Source organism: Dendrobium catenatum, unplaced genomic scaffold (genome assembly GCF_001605985.2).
Source record: "Dendrobium catenatum unplaced genomic scaffold, ASM160598v2 original_scaffold_43371, whole genome shotgun sequence".
NCBI classification, from domain to species: Eukaryota; Viridiplantae; Streptophyta; class Magnoliopsida; order Asparagales; family Orchidaceae; genus Dendrobium; species Dendrobium catenatum.
Genome location: NW_021361827.1, coordinates 319,598 through 331,133, shown reverse-complemented (window position 1 = coordinate 331,133; position 11,536 = coordinate 319,598). Strand labels below are relative to the sequence as shown.

Here is an 11,536-nt window from a genome sequence, read left to right as displayed (position 1 = left end):
TACTTGTATTGGTCCTTTGGCTTGGCGTGATGGATCTCCATCACCGACTGGTGAGATGTTTGATGACATTGATGAACTTGGTGATGAATAGGTGGAACCATGAAGGGATTTGTATGGTATTGATGTTTGTAAGGTGGTTGAGAAATCTTCAATTCATTAGATCAACCCTCTAACATACTCACCAAACTATTAGCTCTTGCTCGTTTCAAACTACTCATAGACAAACTTACAATTCATTCACTTGAATTATAAGTTTGCGTGGGCCTGTTAGCATATATGATATGATTTCCCACTTATATAAGCAAACTCTATTATATTTGGTTTGCTCCACTTCCTTGGTCAGAGAATTATTCTAGCTGATGGCCGCTGTCTGCCTACACCACTTTCTACCAGTACTATTTGATTCTTTGTAACAAACTTATATTCTCTCTTATGCTATATATACATGTATGGCGAGACAGAAAAGACCAATCAATGAAAATACATTCATCCAAATACTCTCCACTCTATCTTATTGTTGCTGCTATACTCTGTTTTCTAATCTCTGTTTTGTAGATTGTTTCAAAGATATGCCATACCAAAGAGATAAATACCCGAGCTTTTGGAATGATGCAAATAATAAGAACTAATAGAATCATCAATCCTCAAGTCCCGAGTCCCCAATGGACGAAATTATTCTGTGCAGACGTTGAATGCCTAATGCAGTCCGGAGACCAACCGGAATGCGCCACATCACCCCCTGCTTGGTACCCGGCTCGGTGTTGCTCGGTATTGTTGATGTGGCAAATTCTGGTTGATTTCCAGATGGAAGAATAGAGGAAGAAGAACCACCACAAATTATTGTTACTATGATACTGGGAAAACATGGCCGGAGACCCAGAAGACAAAGAGCAGGGAAAGAAAAAAACTTTATTAATTTTCATTGACCTGCTATTACAATTACAGGATGTAGGTTTGTATAGACTATTGTACAAGTTGAAGAAAGGACCATTACGACGTTGCGCCCAGCCGAGGTATATTGGAGAACATGAATGGTCTCTATAACACTTTGATCTCAAGCACACTTTATTTCTACAAATAAAAATGCTAAATAAAATATAAATAAATACTAAAAACTAAAAATTTATTAATCACATTGTTCATCCAATTTAAGAAATCTGGTTAATCATATAGAGATCTAAACCATGGAATGGTTCTCCTTTGTCAAAAGTTTATCGGCTTTGGTTAGCAAGTAGAGGTTTCCTCTTATCATCCCATGCCTCCAACCTTTTCTGGGCTTTTTCAACCTATAATTAAAAACAATTTGTACTGTTAAATAATAATTAGTATATCAATAATCTCATTAATGTTCCATTTTCTATTATTCCAGGTTTGTTATATTTAGTTTCAGATTTGGAATTGAATACCACTTTTTTTTTCTTAAATATTAGATAATGATTAGAGTTTTATTTAAAAATAATAATAATTTTTGTACTAAAATTCTGTTTTAAGAAGTAATAAAAAATTCGTCCCAAACAAAAGCAATTAAAGATATTCATATATGAGCAATCACCAGCGACCAAAGTGACACTGAGTATTGTATTTTGGAAAAAACTAAGGCTAATGACGTAGAAATAGTTTGATGACAAAGGTTTAGTATTAATCACTTTATAATTATTCTATTTACCTACAAAGACATCATTGGCAATAGAGTTTAATTGCCGTTTCCCTACGCAACTTTGAAAATGACATAATAAACTCTAGAAAGGAGGAAGGCAAGTTCAATTGTTCTATCTTTTCCAATATAATTTAGAATTAAAAGACCTTTGTTTGTTTTGAATTAATTCATGGATAGTATAGACTTTATGAACACCTCATATCTTAGTAGGGTGTATCATATCTTGCTATAATTTGTTTATCCTAACAGAATTGTTTTCTATCACAAGTGAAGGGTCATTAGATTTGTTTAATACGTATAACTAAGAATATCGGGTAAGAAAGTTTTTTTGAGAACGAAGGAGAAAGCATTAATTACCTCTTTGCTCCAATTGGTTCGGAAAGTGACCCAAAGAAGAATGAGAGTTTGTATGAAAGTTCCACCAATCATACCCGACCAGATTCCCTGCACAAATTATTAATTAAGCAGCATTTTATGATCATTTAGTTTCTTTCTGCAGTAAGAAATTTCCATGTGTAGGTATAGATAGATACTAAAATTTCATTAGAATGACACGAAATCCTCTAAATGATTTAAAAATTTTACTTTGGAATTTAGTTACCAGTTTCAAATGATATAGCAGTAAAAAAAAAAAAAAAAAAATTATACACGTAGTGAGTATAGATATATAACTTGTACCTGCTTTTGTTCACAAACAAGACTTATTTATGGCTTAAAATTGAGTTTAATTACTGTTATATAAGCTCAATTTCAACCCTCTTTATCTTATCCACTGAAATAAAATCATCTAATTTTCACATAAAAATAAGAGCTGTTTTAGTACTCAACCTTGAGCTCGTGAAGTTGATAATGAATTTCTAACCATATTTTTCATGTAATTAAACATTATTTATAATAAATTAAACAGAAAAAAAACCCAAAGCCTTAGCATGTTACTACTATTTTATCAAGAACATAGCACTATCATGTAGTTCACCTTGATATGAAGCAGCGCGAGAGGTCCTAATATCTTTTTTCGCTCTCTGAGAAAACCCTAGGGTTTTCTTGGTGGCGGCGTGGCTTTTCCCCGCCGGCGGCGGGCATTTTTTTCGGCGGTTTGCTCAGGAAAGTTTTCCCTACTCTGTTCTCTTGTTCTCTTAGGTGTTAGCTTCAGTTTTTCGTCTTGATCTGTTGATTCAGAATTTTGGCTATCAATCAAGAGGTCTTGAGTTTAAAATTTGTGTATGTGATGTGTGTGTAGGGGCGGAACCAGCTTCAATTTTGAGGGGGGCAAATAAAAAACAAAAATAATTAAATATTAAAAAAAATAGTATATACCTATATATTACGAAAAGTTTATTAAAAAAAAAATTAAGCAAGAAAAATAAAAAAAAGTGTAATTAAACTGTCATGAAAAGCATGAAAGAGAATATTATAACTAAATGTGTAGAAATATTTATATATTTTAGGGCAAGTTAGGACGAGTTTTTTAGGGGTGGGGGTGGGAAAAAAATTTTTTACTCTCCTATAAATTTTTTTTTTTCTCTTAATTTTTTTTTTTTTTTTGAGGGGGGGCCTAAACATTATGTGGTTCCGCCCATGTGTGTGTGTGAATTTATCTTTAAATGACTGAACAGTCCCTCTTCCCCAAAACAAAAATCATGTTTCTATACAAATTTAATTATTTACCTTTGCTCCAAGGCCAAGGCCAAAGTCGAAACCGAGGAGGATACCAGCAGGTATGCCAACAAAATAATAGCAGGCAACATTAACGTAAGCAACAAAGGCCTGCCATCCACAGCCAACAGCCACACCTGCAAAAAACCAAATAGAGATAGAGTCATGTTCTGTCTGTCCTCAGTGTAATAAAAGAAACAAGTAAAGCAGATTTTTAAACAAAAAAATCTAAATTCATATTCATTTTTTCGGCCTTGATTTGAATACGAATGAAATCAAAGTTAAATGACATAAACGCTAAAATTTTGTATATTCATGAGCCAATTCATATGAGATCGAGATTAAGATAAGTGAAAAATATATAGTGATATGAGAGAGGAAGGGAAGGCGTTCACCTGATAAGACAGGTTGGATGCCATTGAGAACGATTGTGATGGCGAGTAAAGGGCAGAGATCTGATACGGCTTTAGCCACCGTCTCACCTTCGGTGAATATGTAGCTGATATAGTCTCGAGCGAAAAGGATGATCGTCACAATGATGAGTGATATGATGAAGGAGATTATTGTCACCACAAATACTGAAAAGGCAGCAGATTTGGGATTCCCTGCTCCTAGTTCATTGCTCACACGCACACTGTAATTTTATAACAAATTAAACGACTTTTGTAAGAACACATTTCTTCAGAGGTATTAAAGGTGCCAAAATTTAAGCACTTTTAGTGATTAGGGAAAACAAGTTGGGATACTGGGAATTCGAGTGGAAGATAATTAGAAAAAAAAAGTCTGATGGATGGCGGCGGCGGCGGCAGTGTGGTAGATGAAGCTTCACATTTTCACTGTATTTGAAATCTGGCCAAATCAGGCGAATTTCAAATATATTGAAAATGAACTACATAAGTAATTCAAAATACCTCAAAAAATTAATCAAAATATGCTTGTATTCTAACCAATCACCCGAAAATTCAAATCTTAAACATTTTGTTTTCATCACACTACGAATGCTGTAACTAAATAACACTTAAATAAAATCTTTGTCAACATGTTCTTCTTTTTTGAATTTTTGATATCTAATTAAGGCTCCTTTGGTTGGTTGTAATATGATAAATATGATTTAGAAAATAATTATTTTGTATGTAAAAATAAAATAATCAATTTTGATAGAAATTTAGAGTTTAAAATCAACATTGATTTCTAATTATATACAACAAAATGGTCATATATGATGAATTGATCATATATAATTATATATTTCAAGCAATCAAATGAGTGTTTAATACAACAATTTGCTTTAAGATTCATTCAAATAGGCTAATAAAGCTTGATGTCTCGTTCAAAGTTCTTAATTAGGATCTTAGTAAGAACTTGTAAAAGAATTCCCCTTTTTCTGGTAGATGAACGATTGAATCACAAATATTAGTATTTGGGGATAGCATGCGCTTCAAAGATGAGGCTCTTGGTAGGAGAGAGAGTTTTACAACAACCTCTCCAATGCTTATGTGCTAAAAGAGAGTTCCTATATCATGTGCACATAGTCAGAAGCATATTTTTAGGCCATGGCCTAACATGGATCTTTATTCTAGGATAACCATAGATTAAAAAAAAAACAATTTAGATGAGTAATAAAAAAGAAAACAAATTAACAGATATACTAACCTGGCAGCAGCGTTAAAGCCGACCGAAATCATGAAAACCCAACCGGAAATTGTCATGCTGCACCCACAAACACACTTTATAAGTAAAACATAATTTATCAATTACAAAAAGTCACACAATGATTGCTTTGAAAAGCCTGAAAAATATAAAGATTTCCATGCACTTTCAACTCTTCAAGACTCAAGAGAAAGGGCTGATGTCAACACAAAGGAAAACTATAGAGTTGGTGTCCATGGATGTTAGAACGCTTCAATAAGATACAAGTTCAAATAGAAATTAGACTCAATTTTATTAACAATATCTATGCCATTACAGATAAAGAGGAAAAAAATCACTGGAAGTATTGATCAATTCATATATTGTTAGCAATTGTACATTAAAAGTATATTGTAATAAGGGTGCACTTAAGCAGGGGGGAAAGGGGAAAGGGGGAAGGCGGGAGGGATGCCCCTCTATAATTTTACATTAAAGAAATTAACTACTAAAACAAGATTATAAAATTCATGCCAGTCATTGAATCGAAAGGAATTTTTCAAGACTTAGAGATGTAATTATCCAATTAAAAATCAATCAAAATTTTAACAACAGATTTGCCTTTTAGTGCTACCTAACATAAATTAAACTGTAATTTTAAGCAGTTACTAATCTTTTAGATCTTGCTCAGCAACTATATCTATATATACACATTTGTATGTGAAAGCCATGTGGCTCACAGCAACTGCGCTTAGAGCCTCAGCTGTACAGCAGGACAAATCTGATGGGAACTGTGTTACTTAAAAAAATAGCATTCACAAAGGGTAAGTTTGGTTTGAAGCAATTAGATATTCAAATGTTTTTTTTTTGGGACATTTAGGCCATTTAAGGCAAACTCACACACACAACGCATACACATGGACTCGAACCTTGGACCTCTTAGTTGGAAGCCTAAGCTCTCAACCAATAGGCCAAGGAGAGTTGTAGATATTCAAATGTCAGTCATAGTTAATTTAATTTATGAAAACTATTTCTCATCCAACTCAAACAAAAACTGACAAACAAACAAACAAATTTCTTACCAATCAAATAAGAAAAAAAAATCACTTTCAACTCAAATATTTTTGTCATTTGCATCTTCATAATCTCATCTGGTTGGAATTAGGAATGAAGAATCTTCTAGTAACCATAGTTTTTAACGTGCTAGTTAATCCTTCCGGGCTTTGTTTTTCTTGGTTTAAACTTTAAAGTTTGGCGGGCAGATATATCGACTGATAAAGGAGATCAGACACCTAGATTTCCAACTTTCTGTCCGTAGTTTATTTCCGGAAGCCACAAAGTGTATTTGCCAAATATATCTAAAACAAATGTTTTAAAAATTATCATTTAAGGTACACGTATATTTTTTTCTGATGCTTCATAAATACTGATGGTGAATGTATAAGTTAAGAAAAATGAACAACGACAAATTACAAATGATTCATACTATCTAAATTCAACAGGTGAATATAGAACATAGAGGAACTAAAAGTTTTAAAGATTAGTTACTACTTAAGAACTCTAGTTCATGTAGCGCTTAGTGTGTAGGTCATAGCTTTGAATCTCGTCTGTGATCTTCATTAACAAAATGTTCAGTAGTAATCAACATGAACTTTGTTTTGTAACTGACCTATGTCCACTTATCTACAAATGATTTGTGCCATATTAATTTAAAAAAAGTATTTAGAATAGGTTTCAATCCTTTCAAAATCATTAAGTTACAAATTCAGAGAGCGTTTGCAGAAAATGCACACCGATACATCGGCGTTGATCACTCAAGGTATTTGTTCTATCTGAACTCCGTAGTACAATGCAATGAAAATTTTAACAATTTCATTGTTATTATTTTATTTTATTTCTTTAAGAAAATATATTATAAATTAAAATCTTGAAGATTTTAACTAATTATTTTGAAGATTTTCACTAATTTAATTTAAAATCAAATATAAATAAATTAAATAGCATATCCTATCTAAAGATTCTAGAGCATGAGAAGTGTAGAAGGAATACGTCAAAAAATAGAAGGGAAACAGATTAAGCAAACATGTTGTGACGGTGTAAAAACTTTAACAACGATTCCATTACTATATCTTATTTTCCTAATCCTGATGATTTCCTTTTTTTTATTTTTTTACAGTTCTACGAGTTTAAAAAATCAAGTAAACTCCAAAAAAATAGAATAAAATATGAGGACTAAGCTGAAGATTATAAAAATATATTTTATAATTTTTAAATAAATCCTTCTACAAATTTCTTATCACTTTTCATATACTACAATCAGAGCAATTAATACACCTGCAGCTAAGGCATCTACTACCAAACAAAAGATCATTACTTGCAGTCACCACATCATCCGGAGGCCAATCAGGATGTGCCACATCGCCCGATACACAACATTATACAAATGATACATATGTATAGATGACATGGCACGTCCTAATTGGCCTCCGATGACCGCATGTAATAATTTCGCCAACCAAACACTATTCACCCATTTGCAGCTCCGGCAAGTGCCCACCCCAGCCACAAATAGAAACACATGTTTGTGTCGCACTAGTCACAAATCTTTTTTTTATGTCAAAAAATAAATATAAAAAGAGAGATGAGAAAGAATACATACATTATATTTTTATTGGAGTTAGAAATAATTTTCAGTTAGAGATTAATTACTATTACTGTATTGTGAAAAAAAGATGAAGATGCCCTAAAACTAACAAAATAGAAAAATGATTGAAAATAAACTAAAAAGAGGCCAAAGTCACGGGATTCTCATAAAATCTAGACTATCCAGATCAAACTAATCATCGTCAATAATTTCCAACTAACTTCGACTTCTAATAATTCTTAATTTCCTAAGTTTTCAAAGCGCTAATTTGTTGGACATTAAGCAAATTAAATCGTACATTCACACACTTCGAAGATAAAAAATTCAGATCTAAGACCTCTTGAAAGCCTAAATTCCTCCCCAACAAAACCAATTAAGGTGAACTGCATCAAAACAAAATGCTCATTTACATTTTAAAGAGACCAAATAAAGGTGAAACTGCATAACTTCAAATTGAATAACGTTATTTTCCCTAAACATTTATCTTATGATATATTACGAAATTATCCTTGAAATGATATTACAAAATTATCCTCAGTCTGATTTTCTGCATAAAGCAGCCTACTACGTCGCGCCTATCATGCCAATTTGTCAGAGCTGGCAGTGGTACGCTCCGGTCCAACCAAATTTCAAACCAAACCTCCACATTAAAACTTAAAAATAAAAAATAAAAAAAAAAATAGAAATTCAAAGCCGAAGATAGCTAACGAGAACTTACCAAACAGAGAGCGAATCAAGCGCAAGCTCAGGGTTCTTAAGCAGCCCAGCTATTAGCACCAGTATCTGAAAATACCAAGTCTCCAAACACAGCATCACCGCTGACGCCGTCGACAGCTTCAAGAACTCCGGCAACCCTGTAAACGCCTGCCAAGTAAACCCGGTCCAGGTGAGCCGGCACCTCCGGCTGGTGGCGATGTAAACAAATTGGGCCGCCACCACAATCCACCAGGAGACACTCAGCACCAGTGACGCCCCCAATAGCCCCAAGCCCAGCTTAAAAACCACAAGCCAGCTCAGCACGAGATGGAGCAACACCGTGGCCGTTGATATGAATGCGCTCGGCGCCACGATGCTCTGCGCCTGTAGATTAATGTAATTGAAAAGATATTTTAAATTTTATTATATTTTAAAAAAATACTGCTCCAATTATAAACTTACCTGCAAAAACTTCTGAATGGGGAAATTGGCCGCATAGGCGAAGATTTGGGGAATAAGTCCGTAGACAAAGATTGATGCGTACTTGGCAATCTCCGGCGATTGGCCAAGAAGGATTAGAATAGGACGCGAAAAGGCATAAGCAATAGCGAGTGGGATTCCGGTGGCGGTGAGAAGAACGGTGGAGCGCTGCATGTAAATTCCGAGCATATCGTACTTCTGGGCTCCGTAAGCCTGGCCGCAAAGGGTTTCTACGGCGGAGCCCATCCCGAGCATGAGACCGTAGGCGAAGACCTGGATGCCGGTATTTCCGAGAGAGGCGGCGGCGAGCTCAAGATTTCCGAGATGGCCGGAAAATATCTGCGTCGACATCGACATCACGTAGTTGACCATGTAGACGATCACGGCAGGGGCGGCGAGGTGAAATAGGAGACGGATTTCGACGCCTGAGGCCAGGAGGAGACGTTTGTGGAGAGGAAGCGTGTGGGAGTTCAGGATGGATTCGAGGCGACTGCCGGAGCCTCCATGTTCGCCGTTCTCGCCGCCGGCCATTAATGGGATACTGGAAGAAAAATATGTGATGGATTTTTTGCCTCTGTTGTCGCTCTCTCTCTCTCTCACATACACGGAGAGTAATACAGAGATGATTTTGCGGTGGGATTTAAATAGGCAGGGGAAGGGAACTAAGCCGGGCTGAGTTCGGGCCACCAATTAAGTTATGTGAGTATTTTCTTAAGTGTTATTTTTAATTATTTTATCTTGTTTTGTAAAATTATGTCATTAAGTGTCATCAATTATAAATAACTTATTATATTTATTTTTGATAAATATAATGTAATATTAAATATTTAAATTTTACTAAAAATTTTATTTATTTTAATCAATTTTGCATAATCTTTATGCATTTTCAGAACTATATATACTATTAGAGGTGAATTAATAAAAAAGTTTAATAAGAATTGAGTTTAATAAGAATTAATAAAAAAGTTTAAAAAGGAGTTTAAAATTTGATATATGTTTTTTTTTTTTTAAATAAATATATGAGTTTTCAACACAAGAGCATTTAGATCATTATTCAAATTTATTTTGTTGGAGTATTGTTAGACATGATTTAGGTAGAGTTTCAACAAAACAAGCATTTAAATCATTATTCAAATTTATTTTGTTGGAGTATTGTTAGACATGATTTTGGTATTTAACTGAGTTGAGTTAATTCTATGTACCTAATCTTTTAAAACCTATGAAGAACATATAGATCTTTTCCTTAATACTGAATACTTAATTATGCAGCATATGATTTGACCTTATCAAAAATGAAAATTATTAAATTTCTCCAATTATTATTGTGATTTATAAATGCTACATTGTTTGCTAATTATTTTATGCTCAATGTTCATGAATCACTGAAAGCTAATGTATTTCTTATCGATCGATCATTTTTTTTCTCAATAAAATTAACCAAGCTAATCATTTACACTATCAACTTTTACCCTTTTCAATTATTTGTTGAAACCTACCAATAAATATTGTTTAATGTGCACTAATGTTTAATGCTCATCTTCATAGTAGTCCAATCTAGTTATATTATAAGAACGACCAAGCTAATTGCTCAAAAATACACAACTTTCAAACACCTATATATACCATCACTCAACACTACGAGTAACTATTGATGTTTGGCATTTATCACTTATCAATGTTTGATGCTCATCTTTCCAACCGTCCAGTCTCCTCTCTTATCAATAGAATAACCAAGCTAACCAAGGTTCAGCTTTTGATATTCTCTATTGATCATCTTTTGATACCTATTAATGACTGAAATTCGAAAATCATCTCTTGGTAGTTAACTCTCTTTTCCTATCAAGAGAATGATTAGTTGGTTGTCCAGTATCACTCAATTTTTTATGTATCTTGACGATTGTCAAACAACTATCAACATTTAATATTAATCAACCAGACATCTAACATGTCTCTGTCATCATCCAATCCCTTCTATCAAAAAAATAATCAAATCAATAATTCACCGTTATTATACTTTCAACATATCCTATTAATAATCGTAAATATCCATCAACCCCGAATTTCTTATTTATGTCTTCTTGATCATTTAGTTTTCTCCCTCATCAAAACAAAATAATTATTAAATTAGTTGTCATTATAAGCTTCTATTATTTTAATTTACCCTCATAATTTATAATATTTACTATTAATTTTCATTAGGTGGGCGGACCCGTGTCAAAGTTGGTGATTGTACCGAGCCAAGATAAAGGGAAGATCATTGGGCTGCGGTTGAATATGCATACAATTTAGATGAAAATTTTAATTTTTTGGCAGAGAGAGAGAGAGTCTGAATTTTATTTGGCTTTTAATGTCTCACTGAAACATTTCACGTCAATTTTCGTTTGTTTGTCTTAAATAAAAAAGTTTTTGCCGATTTTTCCAAATTGGCTTATTGTTTGGGGAGGACGAGAGGACACGTAAATGATTGGATCATTTCATACGTCGTAAATGGCATGTGTTGTGGTCACCGGACGGTGAACAAAATAGGTAAGTTGATGCGTTTGAGTAGTAGAATTTCTCGCGAGATTCACAATTTGGTTCGATCGAACTTTTATTTGGTCCGGTCACCTAACGTAGATCTACGTTCGGATGCCAGTAAAATAGTGTCATGCACGTGTTCTTACTCTTTACCGCGCGGCCCGACAACCCGACCCGGAATGGACCCGGGATTGCTATGTTCGCGTATTGCTCGGTATTGCTAGATATTGGTCGATTTTGCTCGGCAATAGCAAGAAATA

The 11,536-nt window shown here is 33.8% G+C and overlaps 1 protein-coding gene across 1 annotated transcript; it reads right to left on the bottom strand.

Annotated features, from left to right (window-relative positions):
* Positions 1 to 889: 889 nt before the first annotated feature.
* Positions 890 to 9,382, bottom strand: LOC110092073 (protein DETOXIFICATION 40). Its single transcript, XM_020816430.2, has 7 exons — positions 8,742 to 9,382; positions 8,302 to 8,663; positions 4,967 to 5,023; positions 3,709 to 3,947; positions 3,326 to 3,450; positions 2,015 to 2,101; positions 890 to 1,286 (listed from the first exon to the last, which is right to left on the bottom strand). The coding sequence occupies exons 1-7, from the start codon at positions 9,288 to 9,290 to the stop codon at positions 1,212 to 1,214; spliced, it is 1,494 nt and encodes a 497-aa protein (XP_020672089.1). The 5' UTR covers positions 9,291 to 9,382; the 3' UTR covers positions 890 to 1,211.
* Between the last annotated feature and the right edge of the window lie 2,154 nt (positions 9,383 to 11,536).

What these genes read in the sequence shown, in the direction of transcription:
- LOC110092073 (XM_020816430.2), bottom strand. Translation starts at nt 9,290, where the DNA reads ATGGCCGGCGGCGAGAACGGCGAACATGGAGGCTCCGGCAGTCGCCTC. An exon ending in CTTGATTCGCTCTCTGTTTG is followed by an intron (nt 5,024 to 8,301) that starts GTAAGTTCTCGT and finishes TTGTGGGTGCAG; the next exon opens with CATGACAATTTCCGGTTGGG. An exon ending in GAACCAATTGGAGCAAAGAG is followed by an intron (nt 1,287 to 2,014) that starts GTAATTAATGCT and finishes TTTTAATTATAG; the next exon opens with GTTGAAAAAGCCCAGAAAAG.